This window comes from Helianthus annuus, chromosome 10 (genome assembly GCF_002127325.2).
Source record: "Helianthus annuus cultivar XRQ/B chromosome 10, HanXRQr2.0-SUNRISE, whole genome shotgun sequence".
In the NCBI taxonomy this organism is placed as follows: domain Eukaryota; kingdom Viridiplantae; phylum Streptophyta; class Magnoliopsida; order Asterales; family Asteraceae; genus Helianthus; species Helianthus annuus.
In genome coordinates this window covers 120418531-120444260 of record NC_035442.2, presented here as the reverse complement: position 1 = coordinate 120444260, position 25730 = coordinate 120418531, and the positions used below count along the sequence as shown (strand labels likewise).

Sequence of the window (25730 nt, the reverse complement as noted above, 5' to 3'; positions counted from 1 at the left end):
ATTCCTGTTCGGTCAGGTTACCAGGGTCGAGACGGGGTTCTGTTGGTTGAACACGTTGTCAAAGTGTCTTGATAAAACTACAAACAATCAAAACGGCCAAGTGAAAGACGAACGGAACAACCAGCACGGAGTGCTATCCGACCAGACTACTGTCCGAACAGATGGCCATCCGAGCGACTGGCCATCTGAACGGCTGACACTTTAGGTCCCACACTTAACCAACTAAAGTTGAGTATTGAACGAACTGCTATCCGATCGGACTACCATCCGACCGGATTACTCTTCGGATCATGAGATACTTGACTTCAACACTTAATCGATATTCAAAACATGTTCAATGCACTAAGGATGCCACCCGATCAGACTGCTGTTCGATCGAGTGACAACCTGCTGTGAACTTGTTCTCATCGAAGTGTAAACCTATCGGATTGCCGTTCGATCGGACGACTGTCCGATCGACCTACCTGAAAGGTAGAGACACTTCAATGTTTTAAAATGCTACAACAAAAACTTCAAAAGTCAAGCCATCATACACAAACACATCCTTCTCAAAGGAAGAAACAATCCACTCGAACAGTCATCCGACCGGACTACCGTCCGACTGTACCATTGTCCGAACGGATTGCCATCCGAGCGACCGGCTGTCCGATCGGACTACCATCCGATCGAACTGCCATTCGACCCACCAACACTTGTTTCCGTTTTACGCGTCACTTATCGTTATGCTATCGAACTATTCAGGCTAACCATACTCTCAAGCGCTCCCTTCAATCCATCCAACCGCTGTGAGTATACTCGATCCCTTTTTGCTTTAAGCACTTTTGGGTGTTACATACGTTACTTATACGAAATCACATCAAGCAAACTACGCAATACTTTTAACGCTAACCGTTACCGCATGTATTACATGACTTAATGAATGCTTGTTTATTATGTTTACACATGGAATGCTGTCTACCTGCCTTAACGACGGTAGTACTATTAGTTTGGACTCAGCACCCGTTCACTAGGGGGTTGTTAAGAACAATTATTTGCATGGATTACGGTGGTGATCATGTATTACGAACTGCCTTGGGCAGTCAACCCGCAGTCACTGGTATCGATAGATTCATGTCGATAACTAACATGCTTCGTTTTCCTCTGTGTACGTGCTGGTTATGCGTAAACTATTTCGAACTCTATATGCTATTATCAAACTTGTATGCTCACCTTTACACTATGTGTATTGACTTTTATTTTAACGTATGTGACAGGATCTTAGGATGCTTATCTGCTAGGAAAGCGAGGCTAGAATAAAGCTCTAGAGGCCAACAAATAGTTGTCTGTACAAATGAAATCAAGAGTCTCTAGAAGCAGATAAACAATTGGGCTAATTGAAAAATCTGAGTAGTCGGAATAGAACTGTTTGCCTAGATTTTGTCTGTAATAATTTGTTTACCTTTTGAGACATTTATTTACCTTTTGAGACATTTATTTACCTTTTGAGACATGGTATGGGACATGTTACTTTAAATTGATTGGTAATGATAATTGTTATGGAAACTTCTGGACAATCTGTTTCGCTCAATGCCATGCCCCGATGTTTCCGCCATCGGTTGGGGTGTGACACCAAATACCGCGGAGCACTACCATATGAGATGCTTTTTTCCGTCGTTTAGATCCAACCTGGTCCTGAACATGTTTCAAAATCTTCCCTACGGAATCGAAGTCGGTAAGGATTGGAATTCTCATCCATCTAAACACGTGCCACCACACACCCCTAGCCCAGAAACAGGTCACGAAAATATGACTGCACCACTCCTCTTTTATCCTGCATCTGCTACAAATAACGTCTTGGACATAGATCCCTTTCTTCACCAAAAGTGTCTAAGCCGCGAGCTTATTAAGGTCAGCCCTCCAAGCCAAGTAATTCATCTTTAGAGAAGCCCAAGAGTTCCATCTGAAAGACCCCAGATCACTATCCACAAACGCCTTCAGAGCCAATTCATGACAGATACTTTTAGTCGAGAACCTTTCGCCTGCATCATTGATCCAAACCCATCTGTCTTTGCCTCCAGGGAGGCTGACTTGCTGCAACAGACGCATAATCCCACCCAATTGAGCCCAATCCGCGTCTGAGCTTGGGTGCTTTAACCAGCCCCACCTCCATTGAACATGCCCCCCTTGTTCTAAGCAGTCGATAATCTTTGCCCCCTTATTCACAGCCAACTTGAAGACATTTAGGTACACTTGTTTTAACAACCCATGACCCATCCAGTCATCCAGCCAAAATCTAGTGGATTCGCCATTTCCCACCACCACTCTTAACTTGTCTCTGATATAAATCCCCCATTTGCCGATAATACCATCCACATAACCAATATCTTTCCACCAACCTGTGATAGGTTTATCGACCAGAATTAATTTGGAGTCAATGTTTGACCCGTGAATAGCCTGGAAAACTTTCACCCAAAGATGGCTCGAATCATCCGAACTCCTAGCAACGTTAGCGACTATGATGAGCCAGCAAGAACAGATTCTAAAGGCGCTGAACGAGAACAAGGCCATAACAATCGACGCTTCTAGTTTCGGAAAGAAGATTGAAAGGGATGAATGTTTCGGCAACCGGCCGATGCGGATCGGGAAAGTTGAGTTCCCTCGGTTCAACGGTGAGAATGTTGAAGGGTGGATCTACCGTTATGAGCACTTATTCAACATCGATGAGACTCCTGACAATCTGAAACTCAGGCATGCGGCCATATATCTCGAGGGAGATGCGATCGAGTCGCATCAATCGTTTATGAAAACAAGGGGTGTTACTGTGGCTGAATTTCCATGGGAAGATTATGTTCAGGCCATTACTTCCCGTTTTTCCAATGCCATGTTTGAAGACGCAATGGAAGAAACCGCATCGCTTACCCAGATAGAGTATAATAGTTCATTTGATAGTTTACTGAATAAGGTGAGTATTTGCGAAGCTTATGCTGTTAGCTTGTATCTAAAAGGGCTAAAACCTGAAATCAAAGTACCCGTAAAGATATTCAAGCCACAAACTTTGCATAAGGCGTATGGCTTAGCAAGAGTCCAAGATATTAACAATAAGAACTTGATGAATCAACTCACTGGTTTGGAGGATGGGTCGCGAATTATCAAGAATGGGAATGAATCTGAGAAGATTACACCTTTGGTGAATGCTTCAAAACTTCCGTTGCTTCCAGATCCAACAGGAGTCCCTAGGCCACCAGCTTATAAACTAGCAACTATTAACGCGAAGCGCTTGTCAGGTGAGGAACTAGAGTTAAAAATGTCAAAAGGAGAATGCTTTTGGTGCAATGAAAAGTTCGTTCCATGACACAAGTGCAAAAAGAAACAACTTTTTGTGATTAATGTGGAAGGCGATGAGGAAACTGAACAAGAAGACAATGGTTAAGGATTGAATTGAAGAGCTTACTTTTTGAGGGCAAAAAGGAGGTTAAGGGGGCAGTATTGTTACGTATCTTATTTATTTTATATTTTAGTTTTATTACTATTGTTAAGTCAAGGGATTAGTATGTTATTTTGGTTTAGTTTAGGGGTGTCTTGTGTAAGTTTCTTGTTTATTTATTTGGTTTACGTATGGAATGGAAATCATCCAGAATTTGAGTCATATATCTTTCGATCTCCTTGTTTTCTTCTTCCCCAAGGTTTTAACCCTATCAACTGTTACATACCAAACGAGAGAACTCAACCCAAAAGACTAGTCTGGTGGGTGAGAGAGCACATTAGGTATATCAACCCCGCATTGATTGCCCATACAACCGATGTGGGACAAGTCTAATACCTTGTAATGGTTTCGATCCATAACATTCGACCCTCCTTAAGGGTCAACGTCCTCGTTGGTCACGGCTGGCTCTCTCCAGGCCACCACTCCGTGGGCCACCACTCCGAGTTTGGTTCTGATACCACTGTTACATACCAAATGAGAGAACTCAACCCAAAAGACTAGTCTGGTGGGTGAGAGAGCCCATTTGGTATATAAACCCCGCATTGATTGCCCATACAACCAATGTGGGACAAGCGTAACCCTTCCAGCAAAGGAGAGGGTTTTAGCTTTCCACTCGTTTAATTTGTTTTGAAAACGCTTAATTACCGGTTGCCAAAACTTAGTTTGCTTCATATTCGCGCCTATGGGTATCCCAAGATAGACGAAAGGGAAGGAACCCATACCGCAATTCAGAATTTTGGCAACCTCCAAAAGTTCCATATTGTCTACCCCTATTCCATAAACCTTGGTTTTTTGCCGATTCACCATCAGACCTGTTAACAAGCTAATGCACAAACTATCATCTTCAGATGACAAAACTCGTGGTGACAAAACTAGAAGAACTTGCCGGAGCCATTTTCAGTATGTTGTGCTCAATGAGTGAGACGAGATGAATGAACAGGGGAGAGAATTAGTTGAGTGGAAAGACTCAGAAATCACCAATGTTAACAATTTCCCCCGGTTCTTATAATTTTACTACTGACACGATAATTGCCGATAGTTATACGGTGAACTGACACACCCTTTCACAAATAAGAGTTGTGTCATTTCAACTTAACCGTTGTGATGGTTCCCCAACTACAAAAGGAGAATCTTTGGTCTGATTTTGGTATTCTTCTTTCATAACAAAACTGGCATATTCGTTCTTTTTCTCCTTGAATTATGTGACTGAACTTTCAAAAGTAACTATAACGAATTACAATTTTTTAAAGATATCCAATCACTTATGAATTACAAAACCTAACTGTAACTGGATGCTGATACAACCCCACCTAGATTTATTATCGCAACTAGAGAAATTTATAGTCACACTAGAATGTTACTAGTGAGTGCTACCACAATAATTACCATATGTTTTAGTAAACACTAGGTAAATCCCACATCACATGTGTAGTTGTCTAGATAAGAAATATGGGACATAAGGAATATCCTGTCACATATATCATCGCGTATCGGGAGCAGATGTGAATGAGACTATAAGAGGTGAACTCGGTGTTTTGGGGTGGAGCATTCAGGATGCTGGGAAGTCTTCACTTGGGTCACCAAAAAATAAATCCGTGAGCACCTAGTAAGCAATGCGGACAAATAATGATTGGTACGAGTGGGTTGCGTTACAAGCAAACAAAAAGCTTAAAGTACATGTGTCAAGTACAAAATCATGGAAATAACAGTGTATCTTATACAAGTACTGGAAATTACAGAAGAAACTGTTCAACGTAAACAATATGATGTCAATACCTATTCAAACCATTTTACTTGACACTAGGTTGTTTCTCATCTAAAAGAAAGTGTATAGATTGGTGTAAGTTTATTTATTTATTGTATTTCTACAAATATTTTTGGTGGTTAAAGCAAACAGTTAAAAACAATACCTCATAATACAAATAGGACTGCTTAATATTAAACCTTGAACATCAGGCACAACCTCATGCATCATGATACCCTTAGGGGAACCCGTTGACCGTAAATCCTCCATCAACATCAATGGTTTGGCCGGTAATATAAGAAGCAGCCGGTAGGCAAAGGAAGCCAACCGAAGATGAAACTTCATTGGCTTCTGCAAAGCGTTTAAGCGGCGTTCTAGATGCCACTTGATCCAGAAACTCCTTATTATCAAGTGCCTGAACATCATAACCATTACCCCGAAAGCTCGGGTTAGAACAATGGAATTTAAATATATCACAAGTAAATGAAAGACAAGATGAAGGCATATTACAGGTTCCATAAGCGAGGTTTTAGCAAACCATGGTGCTACACAATTTGTCCGAATGTTGTCTTTCGCCCACTCGGACGCTAAATTCTTTGTAAGTTGATTCAATGCACCTGTGGGTGTTAAACAAAAATTACATCTTTTTCCCTAAGGCATTTTGTTAGCTTAAAAGTTAAAACGATTATGCAACCATACCTTTAGTGGCACTGTAAACCGATCCAACAGCAACATGAATCAGACCTGCAACTGAGGAAATGAACACAATGCTTCCAACTCCAGAAATCTTTAGAAGAGGATGTACAAGTTGACACATATGGTAGCAAGATTCCAAATTGGTAGCCATGTGCATGGAATATTCTTCTGCAGTATACTCTTTAGTAGGTTTCGTATATGCAGTACCGGCATTGTTTACCTACAGAAATGAAATCCACGAAAGTACGGCTTGTGGAAAGTGCAGAAGTTTGTGAGAACACAGTAAGAATTAGCTACTATATAAAAGCAGCACATATTGGTTGATAAAAACAAATCTCAGTCACATGCTTATATTTGTGTAAAGCATGCCTTGGTGTTTGACCGCAAAAAATACACAATTTGACTTCTGATGCTAGTATTAGACCCGGCAATCATGGGTCATTCTTTAATAAATGGGCTAATATGGTAGTTCTTGTTCGCTAAATGGATTGATTCGGTCTACTTGAAATTATACAACGGGTCACTCTTGTAAAACATGCTAATTTAGAACGGGTCCAAATGAGGCACACAACTATCTGCCACTAACACGACCACTAGCGTTGCCACTAACCGTCATAAAAACAAAAACAGCGGATGAACCCATTTTAATATATATATATTTTTTCTAATATGACCCATTTCAACCTAAGCATAGTTTGGTCATGCCCGTTTTGACCCGAACAAATTGATAATTTCTAAAACGACTTGTTTCAACCAGAGCCCATTTTTTCTTGATTGACTTCTGTCAAAGAACTTGAGCTATATAAATATTGAGGATTAATTCAAAGTAATAGTGTCATTTCATGTTTTATTAGTAATTAGTCATATTTATTATTTATGTTTTGTTGCTAATCAAATCATAAGAAATACTAAAGTGAATTACTATCACTACTTGGGGGTCTATGAGGTAGTATAAGTTAGCCTGTTCAAAGGCTTTGTCTAAATTAGTTTTTATAGATTCAAAGAAGCAACAACTTTGATCTGTTTAAAGGCTTTGATGACGGGGGTAGCCCAAGCCTCAATAATATGACTAAAATACATAACAGCTCAAAAGGTTAAATGGTTAAAGGGTTCAAAACCCACGAGACATTGTGAGCAGAAGAGAACAAGCACAGTAATCAGTTACATCACTGATAACTCACCAACTCTTCACTCAGCCACAAAAGTGGCATGTGCAAAAGAGAACAACATTTTATCCGCAGGTCCGAAGCCTTCAACCCCTAAATTGGTAAGTCCCCTACTGCAGTAGAGGTTCACTAGTCAAAGGTTTCCCTTTTGGAAGAAGTCTTCTCTATAAATGACATCCCATATCATTCATTCCGGACATTCCGATCAGTCTGGATCTGCTTGGATCTCTGATCTTCTCTCTTCTCTCTCGAGAACATGCTTCATGCATGCTTCTCTTCTTCACTTCAAATATCACAACTTCACTTGCCCTTGCATTCGAGGCTGAACCTTCTTCAGCCAAAGATCTCAAGTGAACAACATAACTAGTTAACCTCCTCCTACGTCTAGCAAACGTAGGGGGACCCCACGACCTGCGTTATGCTAATCGAAACCTTGAACCCTTTTACTCCGAAGATATCGCTACAGGCCTTGGTCTTGTATTTGTTGTAGCAACAAGTTGTGTAACAACAGGCTTTGTCATATACATATACGCATATACATACATATATATATTTGAAACTTAATGATTTCATATATACATATATATATAATCTCCAACTCAATGATTTGCAGTTACACATGCACATACATATGATCTCCAACTTAATGATTTCATAATAATTACACATATACATACATATTATCTGCAACTATATATACTAAACCTAATTGATCACTTGTTCAGCTATAACATCCAATTTTGGTACCTCAAATGCACAAATTATCAGCTTCTGATGATGAAAAGAAACTAGAACAACTTACTAGGATATTGAGCTTGCCATTGAACAGCGACGAGACTTTAGCGACCAAAACTTCTCGTTGGTGACGAGAAGCTACATCACAGACGGACCCAGTTACACTGAACCCCTTCAGTGACCATTCTTGTAACCGTTGGTTAAGTTCAGACTCATTGCGAGAACAAGTGTGGACCACCGCCCCTAACGCCGCCAGTTCCTCCACCACAGCATAGCCGATGCCACGTGTACCGCCGGTGACGAGAGCTGTCATTCCGTCCAAACGCCATCTGGGGTTTTTACTGTGTTCCATGTGTGAGAGAGGAGCAATGGGTGGGAAGAGTGAGAAATGAACAACGTTAACTTTGTGACAAGCCGACAAGTTTGATCAGATGATTCAGATCCCATAGTTTTGGATGATTTTTCAACAGCAACGATAAGCCGACAAGTTTGATAAAGTCTGGCGTTTTATTATTGTTTTTCAGGTGGTGTGGAATAACGTCGTCGGCGTCAAAAATCCATGGGCTTTAATAGTGTAAAATAATGCACACCAAGTAAATTTCTCTTCCGCATTACGGCGGGGTCGAAACAAATTTATACCGTCTAATCAAAAAGTATTATATTTGACTTAATTCGTTTTCAAAGACCATTTACGTCAAAACGTAGACCAACTAAAAACGTACATAAATATATGTGTGGAAACGTATTATATTTGACCTGACAAAACTTTTTTGTAATCGTAAACCAAATTGAATTTATACCGACACATACATATATACAAAGCAATATTGATATGGCGACAATATGATCGGTTTCCCTCATGTTACGCGGCGGGAGACTCATTGAAAAACCAAAAGCAAAGATCGATAAAAGCAAATACTGATATCGGTTCCATACCAGTTAGAAAAAATAAAAGTAGGTTTTTCCCACCATGTTACGTGGCGAGAGTTTGATCGTTTTATCCCTTACTATGCGGCGTGACTTTGGTCATTAATGACTCTACTCATCCAAAGCGAATATTACTACAGGTTCCGATAATACCAATAAAAAACAAAAAAATATCATTAAAAGTTCAAACCCTAAAAGATAAAAAAGAAAAAAAAAGAAAGAAGCAAAAATACTATTCATAGTGATTGTCCAATTATATACAACTAGGGGTTGTCTTTGCGTGTTACAGCATGCGAGATTCATGCAGTTTATTTCCATGCACTCGCTATTGTAAAGAAAAAAAAAACTAAAAAATAAAGTCATAACAGAATCGCTCAAAGAATGACTACCTTATAAACACAAACTTATATATATTCAAATTTAAAAAGAATATTACATATATCCACTCTTAAAAACATTTATTATATACAAACTAATATATATATATATATATATATATATATATATGGTGGCGTTGATAGTTGAAAGACAAAAGGGTACATGTACTAATCGGTCTTTGTTTCGATCGCTGAGTGTTATGTGCTTTAATTCCAAGGCTTGATGCAAAACAACTATTGAGCTATGGGTCTCACTGTAAGCAGCCTCTCTATTACTACGGGATAAAGGTAAGGTTGTCTACATCTTATCCTCTCAGACTCTACCTTTGATTTGCTATTGGTGGGATTTACTGAGTATGATGATGATAATGTTGATATATATATATATAGATATATATATATATATCAACATTATATATATATATATATATATATATATATATATCTTAAAGCGAATATAATTCTAAAATATTTATGTAATATAATAATAAATTAAATATAATAATGATCTATATAAGATTATAAGTCATATTAAAAACAAATAAATTTTTAAACCTAAACCACTAAATCGAATAAACTTATAAACGGCTTAAGATATAAGTTATACTTGGTTATAACCCCGTGTATTATACGGGTTGAGTAAATAAATTTATATACTAAATAATAAAACATTATATATTTAAAAACTTTCTTTTTATTGCACGGGTTGAATAAATATAGTTTTATATATTAAATAATAAAAAGCTATATATATATATATATATATATATAAGAACCTTATTGTACGGGTTGAATTAATGTAATTTTATATACTAAATAAAAAAATTATATCTGTAAAACCATATGTATTACACGGGTTGAATAAATGTAATATTGTTTACCAAATAAGAAAATAATACATCTTTAAAAGACCTCATTTATTACACGAGTTAAATAAATGTAATTTTATATACCAAATAACAAAAAAGTTAGTAAATGTAATTTTGTATAGTGAAAATAAAAATATTTAATACATTAATACAAAGTTTGGTTTTCGTGATAAATAATTTGTTTTATTTAAAAAGTTTTAAATTAACAATTTACAATTTCGGATAATATTTTATTAGAAAAATAGAAGAATGGTATTCGAAATTTAAAGTAGGATAAAATTTAATATTAGCTCATTATTCATTTATTTATTTAATTAATATAAGATAAGTTTGGAAGTGTTGTGAGAAAATCATAAAATAAATACCTACAATGAACGACATGTGTCACACATTAATATTTTATTATATAGAATAGTATAGATAAAAATTTAGATTGATATAAATAGATTATTTTGTTGTAGCAAAATTTGTTAATGAAGTCTTAATAAATTTAACCCATTATTTAAAACTCCGTAAATGTATAAATGATAAATAATATTAGTTAGAGTAAATTACAATTTTGGCCCCTGTGGTTATATCACTTTTACCCTTTTAGCCTAAAAGATATTTTTTTAGCATCTGAGCCCCAACGTCTTTTTTTCTAACACTTTGGGCCCCTAACACTAACCACATCCATTAAATGTTAGGGGCCAAAAAGGTTAGAAAAAAACGTTAGGGGCCAAAAAGATTAGAAAAAAAAGTTGGGGGCTCAGATGTTAAAAATTCTTTTTGAGCTAAAAGAGTAAAAGTGATATAACCACAGGAGCCAAAATCGTAATTTACTCTATTAGTTAAATAAATAATATTATAAATGAGAAGGAGATTAAACTAAATAATTATTATCCATAAGAAATTAAACTAAATAATATTTACTAGGAGGATTATCTATAATTAATTAGAAAATATTAAACTAAAATAATACTTATCTATAAAACATGGCCTAATATAATGACAAGTGTTCTCTAATTGGTTTTAGATAGATTAAAAACAAATAAAATTTTAAACTTAAACTATTATTCATTTTAAACTTAAACTATTATTCTCATAAATAATAGGAAATAGAAGTGGACCTATTGGCCCATAATTTTTTATTACATTTATATCGTTCTCTATATAATTCTTTATTCATAATATTTAGTGGCATATTTGTTATTAAAATTAAAGGTAAGGGCATTGTTTGTACTGTAGTTATTATGATGTTTTTTAATTTAATTTAATATATATATATATATATATATATATATATATATATATATATATATATATATATATATATATATATATATATATAGGGGAAGGTTCATTTGAGAAGAAAATTTTATTGAGAAGAAAAAGAATAAAAGGGTATAATTGTAAAACATTAAATAGTTTTTTTTTCTCATCTCATTTATTATTATGTTTGACTAATTAATTAGTCATTAAGACTATAAGCCTCCACACTAAATATTTTTGCCTACACACATCAAAAGTTATCCTACACATTTCGAAATTTATCCTACACATATTGAAATTTGTCCTACACAACTCGTAATTTATCCTACACGTCTCGTATTTATCCTACACTATAAATGAATTTTTATTTTTATTTTTTGTGAAAAATATATATCTTAAAAATAAGTTACAAATTTAATATAGTTAATTATTAAAGATGAAACTACCAATTAATGATGTATGTAAGTTTACTAATATACCCTTATAGTTACATTAAGTACAAATATTAAATGAAGTCTAATGAAACATTTCTATTGGTTGAAATTTCTTCTTTTTTCTTCTTACATAGAATTTCTTCTCATTTGAACCTTCCACTATATATATAATATTAAATAAATTTAACTATTAATAAAAGAGAAAAAATAGAAAAAGAAAAAAATAAGATAAGAAAAGAAAAAAAAGGAAAACAAAATGCATGGTGTTAGCCATTTGTTAGGGGAAAGAAACTTTGGCACTCCATGGCTTTCGGGAGTTTGGGCGTGGGTAGGGGAAAAACGCTCAAGCCACCACCCCGGGTGGGCATGAGTTTCGGCGTGGCCCTTGGGGCATAGGTTTCAAGCCGGGCGTAGGGCGGTTTGGCCATCCTAGTTGGCTGAATATCATTGGCTCACCCGCCACGTCATAGCGGGCCATCCCAAAAGTTTTGAATTTTTAAATTCAAACCGTTGGCTTGGCCAAGCGGTCACCCCAACCGGTCACCCAAACCCCAACATCCCCTATAAATACCTTCAAACCCCAACCGGGTGGTCCATCCCAACCCCCACCGTGGTCCCAAACATTCGATATCCCCACCCGCTGCCCCAGCCGGTCACCACAAACCCAACATCCCACGAACCCGCTATGGCATCTTGGACCCACAACGAAGAACTTGCCCTAGTCACAAGCGTCGTTGACGCTATGAAGGGGCGGCCACCGGGCCAAACCAAATATTGGACGGAAGCTTTCGCGGCCTACCGACTAAACGTCGGTAACGACCGCCACAACATGAACGCGTGCCAACATAAATGGCGCGAGCTACGTCCCAAGCTCGAGGGTTTCAAGGCTTACTACGAAGCCGTTCCCGGGGGCGAGTTAAGCCACGAGGACCGGGTGGCGGTGGCGAACATAGAGTTTCGCGGCAAGGAAAAAAAGGCGTTCGACAAGATCGACCTTTTTGAAATTTATTTAACGCTTTAGGTTTCTTATTTTGTAATTTTTAGGTTTATGTAATTTTATAAATATTAATGAAGTTGTATGTTTTTTTTTATAAATGTTTGTTTGATTTTTTTAAATTTTGTATATTTTTTTTAAACTACCCTGCCACGCGGTGCACCCAACCCAAGCCCAATCCACGCCCCACCATACCCCGCGGACACGTACCAGGCAGTGGGGGGGCTCCCATTCCACTTGTCAGCACCCGCCCCAACCCACGCCCAACCCAAGCCCCACCATACCCCGCAGTCTTAACTAACACAATAAGTGGTTTTGCTGGCTAAGGTGATTGAGTACGTCACTTCACACCCACCAACCAAAATATTGGTAACTCTTATCCAAGAACGACTCAACCATTTTGGAGGCATAAAGTAAAAATGAAAACACAAGGTCTTTTTTTCATTGTATTTGATGAATTATTTTTTTATTTGTTGGTAATTTCATATTTAAACAATTAATAAAAACTTACATAACATGTGTTGGGCTTGAGCTTCTATCCATTAGATAAATACAAGTATTTCTAAAATTTGGGCGACTTTTGGAATCGGAGGCCCTAAACAGGAGCCTCAAAATACTTAGTGTGACAACTCGAACTTTAGACTTACTTTGATGTAACGTTACGTGCTTATGAGAACTGAATTATATGATTTGGTGATATAATGTGTTATGTGCTTTATGTATGTATGTATGTATTGATCGCACAACACACACAACCACTTGAACCGCACAACACTTACTCACCCAACCGCACAAGTATTAGGGCCGTAGCACTTGTAATCCAGTTAGATGGCAGCCCAAGTGATGGGTTCGGCCCATCACTCCTTAACCGATTAACATTAGGGAATGTTGTAACCATATTCCACTTTGTTACCAAATCACAATACACACAAGAACCCTAGACCTCTCTCTCTCCCTCGTTTTGCTTGGAAACCCGACGGCACTCATTCAACCGATTCCTACATCTCAGTTAGTGTTTGTATTGTTTTGCTTATTGTATGATTACATGCTTAGACTTGAATGATTAGGGTTGATGATTTGATGAACTATATGATCTAAGTATGTATGTTCTTGTAAATCGGCTATCATGAATTGATTTTATATGATGATGATGTTATGATCTTAACGTAGAATCGGATGTATGAATATATATTCGGCTGTGATGTAATTACGTGTTAATCGGCTCACATGTATGGTTAATGTTCACAAGAATCGGATGGTATGATATAAATCAAATGGTAATCGTTGATGCATGAAAAACCAGTCGATGTGCTATATGTTCCAGGTTGAATGTGATGATGCATGTTCATGTAAATTGTTATGTTTTAAGTGATGTTCATGTATGTTCCGGCTAGGGTTCATAAGGATTTGAGGATAAAAACCCATTTGATCGATAGTATGTTGTATGATTTGTTGGAAACTGTTAATTGATTTGATAAACATGGAAACCAATTATGTTAATTGATTTGTGTAAATGCCTGTAACCGATCTGCATGAAATCAGGAAGATGGTTACGAGTTGATAGACTTAGCACGGTTGCGAGTCCAGTTGCGACTCGGAACCTCACACACAGCAGCACAACACGGGACCGAGGTTGCGAGTCCGGATTGCGACTCGAGACCACAGCAGCACAAGCCGCAACCACGGTTGCGAGTCACGTTGCGACTCGTAACTGGACCATGATGAGCCGAAACCACAGTTGCGACTCGTAATCTCATGTTGCGACTCGTAATCCCTTGTTGCGACTCGAGATCGCTGGTTGCGACTCGAGACCGGCTATGCACGTACACTGTTTTAGACCTACACTATCACGGGTCCAATTGATTGGGCCAAGTAATTGGACTTTTTTACATATCTGCTAATTGGACTGCTTATGTTAATTGGGCCGAGACCTTTATGTTGGACCTCTTATAAGTTGGGCCGGGTATAGTTCGGGCTTAGGCATTTGAATCGTACAAGTGGTGTACTTAACGTGCTGACTGTTTACGTGCATACGTGTTTGTTTTGATGTATACGTGCATTACTTGAACCGAACCTGACTTATGTGGTAACCCTGTTAGGACGTGGTTGACCACTGTTAGTTCAAGAACTCTCTCTCTCTCTCTTTGTGTATCTGCCGAGCAACCCAAGGTGAGTTCACACAGCCAAGGCATGGGGTTCCCAGGGTGGGAATGGGATTGAATGAATTATACGTACGTACTTAGTTAACGGAACTTAATGATATGAGTCCTCAGGGTGAGGATGGTGAATGATAAGATACGGCTAGACTAGTATACCTACTTGAACAGATCTTCGCACACACGCCAAGGGTTGGTTGCGATAATTATGACTGATCTTCGCACACATGCCTCGGGAAGGCTGCGAACTAAACATATTAGAACTTCGCACACATGCCAGGGTGGCCAGCGATACAAATATACATAGTCTAGGATATTTGGGAGTATTAACCCAAATCTTCGCATACATGCCGAAAGGGCCCGCGATGGAAACCATTACTATACATGAACAATGCACGAACTAAAACAATGCATGATTAGATGAACGAACGCAATGCTTGCTATACCATTTCTATTACTGAACTTACTTTCTGTGAACTCGCTCAACTAGTTGTTGACTCTCTGCTGCATGCCTTGCAGGACCTTAGGTACATATTGGAGCTTGCACAGGGAGGAGCAGGTCGTTGTGGGCAAAGGATCATGAATGCTATTTGAACACTTATGATGTTTCATACATTAATATTTACGCTTGGGTTTACTTAAATGCTTCCGCTATACTTAACTATATTACACGTTCAATATGATTGGTGGTTAAGATCCTGGTCAGTCACGCTCCCAAGCGGTGATACTCCGCAGTTGGATTTTGGGGGTGTGACAGATTGGTATCAGAGCCATTGGTTATAGAGAACTTGGTTTTAATATGGGAAAACGTTTTTATTAAAACCAGACTATAACCAGAACAGTGCTCTCAACGATCCACAACGACGCTTCGCTCCACGTGCAAGACTCGACATCCTAGGTAATAAGGTTCATGTTTATTGCCTGTTTGCTAGAACTGCTTAGAACTTTGCTCGCATTACGCTTAGATACACATGACTTTATTACATGAGAATACCTACGCGCTTACGCTTTTCTGTCATCGCCCTACTCGCGAACCACTCTCACTCACGTTACTTTTTACTATGAAGATCATGTCTGGAAGAATTAACATGACACAAGCCCAGCTAGAGGCTCTCGTTCAAGCTCAAGTTGCTGCGGCACTTGCAGCTGCTCAAGCAGGTAGTATATCCTGTAGTCATAACTTGCGCTAGGATCTTTAGATCCTACATTCCCAAACTAGCCCTTGTATTTAAACTTTGCCCTATTCGTACACAATAGGTTAACCAGCGCAGCAAGTTTGCACCTTTAAGAACTTCATGGACTGTCGTCCAAGTACCTTTAGTGGCACTGAAGGAGCAGTTGGACTCCTCCACTGGTTCGAGAAGCTAGAGTCAGTTTTTGAGATGTGTGAATGCCCTGAGGCTCGCAGGGTGAAATACGCCACTGGCACGCTAGAAGGAATAGCACTAACTTGGTGGAACGCCCAAGTTCAAATCTTAGGGTTGGCAGCTGCTAACGCCACACCTTGGAACGACTTCAAGGAACTCATTAAGAGGGAATACTGCACGCGTGATGACATCCACAAGCTGGAGAACGAACTATATCACTTGAAAATGACGGGGTCAGAGATTGAAGCCTATACGAAACGGTCAAACGAACTGGCCATTCTGTGTCCAACTATGGTGGACCCCCCAGTGAAGCGCATTGAGTTGTATCTCCAGGGACTTGCGCCAGAGATCCAGAGCCATGTTACATCGGCAAACCTCGATAACATCCAAGATATTCAGCGTCTTGCTCATCGCCTCACGGATCAGGCGGTGGATCAAAACAAGTTACCCAAACGCATCAGTGCTACTACTCCAGCTGCTACTTCTGCTACACCCAACGACAACAAACGGAAATGGGATGGGGATTCCAGCAGGGGATCAGTTTCCGTTCAGTCTCAAGCACAGCAGCGCAGGACGAATGACTACCAGAATCCGAGTCAGCAATCATCTAGCAGTCAGGAGCAGGGTGGATACAGGGGAGTACACCCACTATGTAACAGGCACCACAATGGAAGGTGTCGCAAGGAACGTTGTCAGAGATGTCTCAAGATAGGGCATGAAGCCAAAGATTGCAGGAGCTCACGACCTGCAAACCAGAATCAGCAACTTCCACCACCAGCTCCTCAAAACCCACAGCAGCAGCAGCCACAGCGTGGAAATCGGGGATGTTTCCAGTGTGGGGCAGAAGGTCATTACAAACGCGATTGCCCTCAGTTGAACCAGAATCAGAACCACAACAATAACCAGGGCAACGGGAACAACAACAACAACAATGGCAACGAGGCAAGAGGTCGAGCTTTCGTGTTAGGACGAGGAGACGCAATGAACGATATTTGAACTTATAACTTATTTTGGGTTTTCATTATTATGTCTCTGTTACTCAAACAAAGTTTGGTTTGAACATCAATCGTATTGGGTTTTATGAATTATTTTAACTACTATACTTTATGTTTGATATGATGGATGGTTTGATATATTTGAACGCACCTACCGTATTTAAGGACCTTATGAACAAGGTGTGCAAACCCTACCTAGACAAGTTCGTCATAGTATTCGAGAAGTCCACTTCTTAGGCCACGTAGTGAACAAGGATGGGATCCATGTCGATCCATCCAAGGTAGACTCGATCAGGAACTGGCCTGCACCACGTACGCCAACGGAGATACGCCAATTCTTGGGGTTGGCAGGTTATTACAGACGGTTTATCAAGGATTTCTCAAAGATTGCTCAGCAGCTTACGCTACTGACACAGAAGGGTGTCACCTATCGCTGGGGAGAGCCCCAGGAGACTGCTTTTCAGTACTTAAAGGATAGACTTTGCTGTGCACCTATCCTCTCATTGCCAGAGGGCACGGACGATTTCGTAGTATATTGTGATGCATCCATCCAGGGTCTTGGATGCGTGTTAATGCAGCGCGACAAGGTCATTGCTTACACTTCACGCCAACTTAAGATACACGAACGGAACTACACGACGCACGATTTAGAGCTGGGAGCTGTAGTTTTCACGCTTAAGATATGGCGACACTACCTGTACGGTACCAAGTGCACGATTTACACCGATCACAGGAGTCTCGAGCATATTTTCAAGCAGAAGGAATTGAATATGCGTCAACGACGATGGGTCGAGTTACTGAACGATTACGAATGCGCTATCAAGTACCATCCGGGCAAGGCCAATGTTGTGGCTGATGCCCTCAGTCGGAAAGACACTCTACCACGGCGCGTGCGAGCGCTACAGCTTACGATTCAGTCTAGCCTTCCTGCACAGATACGAGATGCTCAGGTAGAAGCATTGAAACCCGAAAACGTCAAGGCTGAAGCCTTACGCGGCTCACGACCACGATTGGAACAGAAGGCAGACGGCGCTTACTATGTAACGGGGCGTATTTGGGTCCCACTTTATGGCGGACTACGCGAACTTGTAATGGACGAAGCACACAAGTCTCGCTACTCGGTACATCCAGGGTCGGACAAAATGTACCATGACATCAAAACTATTTATTGGTGGCCTAGCATGAAGGCCCACATCGCTACATACGTTGGAAAATGCTTGACCTGTGCGAGAGTCAAGGTTGAATACCAGAAACCAGCGGGCCTACTTCAACAGCCTAAGATACCTCAGTGGAAATGGGAAGAAATTTCCATGGATTTCGTTACAGGCCTACCTAGATCCCAGCGTGGGAATGATACCATATGGGTGATCGTGGATCGACTCACCAAGTCTGCACACTTCCTACCTATAAAAGAAACAGATAAGTTCTCCACTCTAGCAGACGTTTATCTTAAAGAAGTTGTTTCGAGGCACGGGGTGCCCACATCCATCATTTCGGATCGCGATGCACGATTCACGTCAGAACTATGGCAAGCGATGCATAAATCTTTCGGCTCACGATTAGACATGAGCACAGCATATCATCCTCAGACGGATGGACAGTCTGAGCGTACGATCCAAACTCTCGAAGACATGCTTCGGGCATGCGTTATTGATTTCGGCAACGGCTGGGAAAAGCACCTCCCTTTGGTGGAGTTCTCGTATAATAATAGTTATCACACCAGCATTCAAGCTGCTCCATTCGAGGCATTGTACGGACGTAAATGCCGGTCACCTCTCTGTTGGGCAGAGGTGGGGGATAGTCAGATTACGGGTCCAGAGATAGTAGTGGACGCCACAGAAAAGATTGCACAGATACGACAACGCATGGCGGCAGCACGCGACCGTCAGAAAGCCTACGCGGACAAGCGTAGAAAGCCATTGGAATTTCAGGTCGGGGACCGGGTTTTACTTAAAGTCTCACCCTGGAATGGTGTGGTACGTTTTGGCAAACGGGGCAAACTAAATCCGCGGTACGTCGGACCATTCGAAATCATAGAAAAGATTGGCAAAGTAGCATACAAGCTAAACCTACCAGCTGAACTCGGGGCAGTTCACAATGTCTTTCATGTGTCGAACCTAAAGAAGTGCTATCAGATGAAACCCTCATCATTCCTTTTAAGGAACTCACTAACGACGAGCGGTTGCAGTTCGTCGAGGAACCAGTAGAAATCACGGACCGGGACGTGAAGGTCCTCAAAAGCAAGAGAATCCCTCTTGTTCGAGTACGTTGGAACTCCAAACGTGGCCCAGAGTACACCTGGGAACGCGAAGACAGGATGACAGAAAAGTACCCCCAGTTATTCGAAACCAATGCAACCACTGCTAAGGCTGAAGCTACTACCTCGAAATTTCGGGACGAAATTCCAGATCAACGGGGGGAGGGTGTGACACCCCAGGAAAACCAGTGAACGATTGAACTTACCTAGCTTCCTCAGTGAGTGCATACCAAATTTCGGGACGAAATTTCTAATTAGTTGGGGATAATGTGACAACTCGAACTTTAGACTTACTTTGATGTAACGTTACGTGCTTATGAGAACTAAATTATATGATTTGGTGATATAATGTGTTATGTGCTTTATGTATGTATGTATGTATTGATCGCACAACACACACAACCACTTGAATCGCACAACACTTACTCACCCAACCGCACAAGTATTAGGGCCGTAGCACTTGTAATCCGGTTAGATGGCAGCCCAAGTGATGGGTTCAGCCCATCACTCCTTAACCGATTAACATTAGGGAATGTTGTAACCATATTCCACTTTGTTACCAAATCACAATACACACAAGAACCCTAGACCTCTCTCTCTCTCCCTCGTTTTGCTTGGAAACCCGACGGCACTCATTCAACCGATTCCTACATCTCGGTTAGTGTTTGTATTGTTTTGCTTATTGTATGATTACATTCTTAGACTTGAATGATTAGGGTTGATGATTTGATGAACTATATGATCTAAGTATGTATGTTCTTGTAAATCGGCTATCATGAATTGATTTTATATGATGATGATGTTATGATCTTAACGTAGAATCGGATGTATGAATATATATTCGGCTGTGATGTAATTACGTGTTAATCGGCTCACATGTATGGTTAATGTTCACAAGAATCGGATGGTATGATATAAATCAAATGGTAATCGTTGATGCATGAAAAACCAGTCGATGTGCTATATGTTCCGGGTTGAATGTGATGATGCATGTTCATGTAAATTGTTATGTTTTAAGTGATGTTCATGTATGTTCCGGCTAGGGTTCATAAGGATTTGAGGATAAAAACCCATTTGATCGATAGTATGTTGTATGATTTGTTGGAAACTGTTAATTGATTTGATAAACATGGAAACCAATTATGTTAATTGATTTGTGTAAATGCCTGTAACCGATCTGCATGAAATCAGGAAGATGGTTACGAGTTGATAGACTTAGCACGGTTGCGAGTCCAGTTGCGACTCGGAACCTCACACACAACAGCACAACACGGGACCAAGGTTGCGAGTCCGGATTGCGACTCGAGACCACAGCAGCACGAGCCGCAACCACGGTTGCGAGTCACGTTGCGACTCGTAACTGGACCATGATGAGCCGAAACCACAGTTGCGACTCGTAATCTCATGTTGCGACTCGTAATCCCTTGTTGCGACTCGAGATCGCTGGTTGCGACTCGAGACCGGCTATGCACGTACACTGTTTTAGACCTACACTATCACGGGTCCAATTGATTGGGCCAAGTAATTGGACTTGTTTACATATCTGCTAATTGGACTGCTTATGTTAATTGGGCCGAGACCATTATGTTGGACCTCTTATAAGTTGGGCCGGGTATAGTTCGGGCTTAGGCATTTGAATCGTACAAGTGGTGTACTTAACGTGCTGACTGTTTACGTGCATACGTGTTTGTTTTGATGTATACGTGCATTACTTGAACCGAACCTGACTTATGTGGTAACCCTGTTAGGACGTGGTTGACCACTGTTAGTTCAAGAACTCTCTCTCTCTCTCTTTGTGTATCTGCCGAGCAATCCAAGGTGAGTTCACACAGCCAAGGCATGGGGTTCCCAGGGTGGGAATGGGATTGAATGAATTATACGTACGTACTTAGTTAACGGAACTTAATGATATGAGTCCTCAGGGTGAGGATGGTGAATGATAAGATACGGCTAGACTAGTATACCTACTTGAACAGATCTTCGCACACACGCCAAGGGTTGGCTGCGATAATTATGACTGATCTTCGCACACATGCCTCGGGAAGGCTGCGAACTAAACATATTAGAACTTCGCACACATGCCAGGGTGGCCAGCGATACAAATATACATAGTCTAGGATATTTGGGAGTATTAACCCAAATCTTCGCATACATGCCGAAAGGGCCCGCGATGGAAACCATTACTATACATGAACAATGCACGAACTAAAACAATGCATGATTAGATGAACGAACGCAATGCTTGCAATACCATTTCTATTACTGAACTTACTTTCTGTGAACTCGCTCAACTAGTTGTTGACTCTCTGTTGCATGCCTTGCAGGACCTTAGGTACATATTGGAGCTTGCACAGGGAGGAGCAGGTCGTTGTGGGCAAAGGATCATGAATGCTATTTGAACACTTATGATGTTTCATACATTAATATTTACGCTTGGGTTTACTTAAATGCTTCCGCTATACTTAACTATATTACACGTTCAATATGATTGGTGGTTAAGATCCTGGTCAGTCACGCTCCCAAACGGTGATACTCCGCAGTTGGATTTTGGGGTGTGACACTTAGGCTAAAGATGGCCCTGATATCATCCAGAACAACCAAGTTGTCCTTTCTCTTTTTCATAGATTCATGAAAATAGAGGATTTGGAATGTTGCATATATATGGTTTTTTCTTTGAGTTTATTATACTATTAGTGTTAAGACCCCGTATAATACACTATTATACGAAGATGAATAAATGATATAATGTGAAATAAAAGGGATGTTGAATATAATTCATAAATCTATAAATATTTATTTGTATATAATATGTGACGTTTTATTTGTAAGTTTTCCATCTCTATCTAAGATTACAAAATTTAATGTGTATCTAATTTTAACTATGAAAAGCGTGATATACAGTTGACTATAAGTGAAAACCGATTGTCAAAAAAAAAAAAAAAAAAAAAAAATCTAATCTTTGATAGTGACCGACCTTGATTGCAAAACAAACAGATTGTGAAAACTCTCTTCATTTGTAACTTGATTGTAATTATATATAAACTTGTCGGTTACCTTGTGCTTCGCGACGGGTTTGAAACGTAAAAAAAAACCGCGGCTTGACATTGTACGTGACGACTAAGAAAACGTCACCTAAATTTAAAACCCAATAAAATTATTTGTAGAATAAATGACACACGTAAATGTAGAATAGATATAATATAACTATTAAAAGCAACTGAGGAATTTCTTGTAACTATTACTACATCCCATTAAGCAATGTGTAGAACCATTTGAAAGCAGTTTTGTCTTTTACATTGTTGGTAATAGAATTATAAGAGTGTATTAGATATGGAGTAAGGTTAATATACAAAAAGCCTTATCATACATCATGTAGGAGACAATGATAACCGTTGGATCAGGGGTATAATCACGCATGGGACCACATAATCACGCATGAGACCACATAATCAAGCATGAGACCACATAATCACGCATGGGACTATAATTACGCACGTTCTATGATAATAACGCACGTTATATTTTTTGTCATGTATGTTAATGTAGGTTAAGCCTTGAAGTAGATTATACTTTCTCATTAGATATGTTAATGATAATATTGCTAGAAATATCAGAAATTGATTTAAGTAATGTTTTTTTAGCAAGCACTTCACAATATGATAACTGGGTCAGAATCCATCTCGTTAACTTTAAGTGGACAGTTGGGCCCATCCATGGATTTGAATGTGGGCCAACCACACACAATGACACGCTCACTGTGTGTATGTGTTTGGTTTTGCTTCAACAAAAACCATGTTTCAGACTTGTTTCCCTCGCCCCTAAAAACGGCAACCACACGGGCGCCGCAACCTCCACCACCACCTGCATGTCCAAACTAACACCACCAACAACTACCTTATCTCCGATCTTAAGGTTACGGTAGTCCACATGCCAGAATTCTTGGTGTCGCCGCATGCAGTGGTCGGCTATTTCGTTCTGTACTAAACCCCTCTCTCTCTCTATCTCCTTCTTTCAAGATGACGGTGGCCGGCCACTCCATTATCTACAACCTGTCTCTCCTTCTTTCAAAACAATGCTGGTATGTACCGCCACCCACACCACAACCGCAAGTGGCGGACATACCCACAGTCGTGGGTGGGCGGCCGCACCCCTTGAAAAAAAATTTAGTGTATATTTTAGGCAAAAAACCGACCACACCCCTTGAAAATTTGATTAAATGCGTCATCCGCACCTCCAGCAAATAATTCCTAGGTCCGTCACTCACCGTAACGTAAGATCAACTTTATCCGGGGGCAGCAACCTCAATCGACCGAAAACCAACCGATTAAAGCGATGGCGATGACCTGTCGAATTGTAGACATTTTTCCTTGTTCCCAACGTTCTTCAATCTATCGCCAGACGGCGCGGCGGTGGTTGTTGGGTTAGCAAGACAGGAGTGTATAGGCTGTAGATAGAATTACTATTACTATATAGTATAATTTTACAAGTTGTTGTCGCCATGATATTTTTTTTGAGTTTTGATTTTGACCATCAATTTTTATGAGTTTTAATTTTTACCACCAAACAAACAAATTGTTGAGTTTTTTCCCAAACTAGTGTAGATACAAAAAGTATTTATCTATTTCGATACTTTGAAAAATATTTACTTATTTGGGTACTTTTCTATATCTCTTTAATTTTTTACCTAATTTATACATTTCTTTTTATTTTTATACTCAAAGTGAAATTAGATTACTCACAGAATTAGAATCAGCAAAAATATGAGTAATTATTTTTTTGTAAAAAAAACAAAAATTTCTTCAAATATTCAAAAAAAATCTGCAAAAATTCTACAAAAAAATCTGCAAAAATTCTACAAAAAAATCTGCGAAAAATCCATAAAAAATCTGCAAAAATATATTAAAAATTCTACAATAATTCTGCAAAGTTAAAAAAAATCTGCAAAAAAAAATATTATTAAAGACCTCTCTTCAATGTACAACAACTTCCTCAACATTGGTCCATTTAATCTTGTATCCTCACCATCTGATGAGTTTTCTTGCATTACTTGGTTAGATAATCAAAAGCCAGGATCAGTTGCATACATTTCTTTTGGCACAAAGTTTTCTCCTCCGCCCCATGAGCTAGTTGCGTTGGCTGAAGCACTCGAAGCGACCAAAACCCCATTTCTTTGGTCGATAAACAAGGATTCACAGAGGCATTTACCATTAGAGTTCTTAGAGAAAACAACCACAAATGGATTGGGAAAAATTGTACCCTGGGCGCCACAAGTACAAGTTTTGGAACATATTGCAATAGGGGTGTTTGTAACACATAGCGGATGGAACTCAGTGTTGGAGAGTATAGGAGCTGGGGTTCCAATGATATGTAGGCCGTTTATAGGGGACCAACCGATAAATACTTGGATGGTTGAGAGAGTTTGGGGGATTGGGGTGCGAATCGAAGGTGGGAATTTTACGAAACTTGGAACTTGTCGTGCTTTAGAGCAAGTTTAATCAGCCGATGCATCATCTAAAGGGCGGAAAGAAAGAATTAGAGCACTGAAAGATCTTGCTCATGAGGTTCTTGGACCAAACGGGAGTTCTATTCAAAATTTCAAGACTTTGGTGGGTGTGGTCACCGGTGCCACCCTCTAAACGGGTTTGGCTAAACGTACCCCGCCCAATATACTTTTATCGTACTCCATCCTGCAAATTTAATAAATCACATCAAGGATGTTCTCACCGGTGCTACCCTCTTATCTATTTTTGCTGGTGATCGGTTAAATGATTTGAGTTTTAACTTAATAACTATTTAGTATTTGTTGTTCTTATTATATGGATCGCGATAGAATCGGAATATTATGTTAAATGGCATGTATATCAAGTTATCAATCGATATGATTTTGTTTGGCATCATCTATCTTATTAAATTTTATATTTTAAGAAATTATTACTTATGTTTATATAACATTGTTTATATCTTATACTAGGTTATAATCTCGTGTATTACACAGGTCGAATAATGAATTTTATATACTAAATAATAAAAAAGTTATATTTAAGAACCATATTGTACGGGTTGAATAAATATAATTTTATATATCAAATAAAAAAGTTGTATATTTAAAACCACATGTATTACACAGGTTGAATAAATGTAATATTGTTTACCAAATAATAAAATAATACATCTTTAAAAAACCTCATTTATTACAGGGGTTGAATAAATGTAATTTTATATAACAAATAATAAAAAAGTTACATCTTTAAAAATATGTGTATTACATGACCTGAATAAATGTAATTTTCTATACTAAA

At 39.2% G+C, this 25730-nt stretch overlaps 2 protein-coding genes across 2 annotated transcripts; one reads left to right on the top strand and one right to left on the bottom strand.

Annotated features, from left to right (window-relative positions):
• Positions 1 to 5287: 5287 nt before the first annotated feature.
• Positions 5288 to 8224, bottom strand: LOC110881500 (tropinone reductase homolog At5g06060). Its single transcript, XM_022129733.2, has 4 exons — positions 7872 to 8224; positions 5907 to 6123; positions 5718 to 5824; positions 5288 to 5622 (listed from the first exon to the last, which is right to left on the bottom strand). The coding sequence occupies exons 1-4, from the start codon at positions 8154 to 8156 to the stop codon at positions 5446 to 5448; spliced, it is 786 nt and encodes a 261-aa protein (XP_021985425.1). The 5' UTR covers positions 8157 to 8224; the 3' UTR covers positions 5288 to 5445.
• A 16162-nt stretch (positions 8225 to 24386) lies between these two features.
• LOC110881501 (kaempferol 3-O-beta-D-galactosyltransferase) lies at positions 24387 to 25200 on the top strand (the record flags this gene model as incomplete). Its single annotated transcript, XM_022129734.2, is given in 1 exon segment — positions 24387 to 25200. A coding segment is annotated over 1 exon segment (681 nt), but the record flags the coding sequence as incomplete, so codon positions are not given.
• Between the last annotated feature and the right edge of the window lie 530 nt (positions 25201 to 25730).

Coding starts and splice junctions, on each gene's coding strand:
- LOC110881500 (XM_022129733.2), bottom strand. CDS start 8,156: ATGGAACACAGTAAAAACCCCAGATGGCGTTTGGACGGAATGACAGCT. Junction 5,825..5,906: donor GGTTTACAGTGCCACTAAAG/GTATGGTTGCAT, acceptor TAACACCCACAG/GTGCATTGAATCAACTTACA. Junction 5,623..5,717: donor AAACCTCGCTTATGGAACCT/GTAATATGCCTT, acceptor TATGATGTTCAG/GCACTTGATAATAAGGAGTT.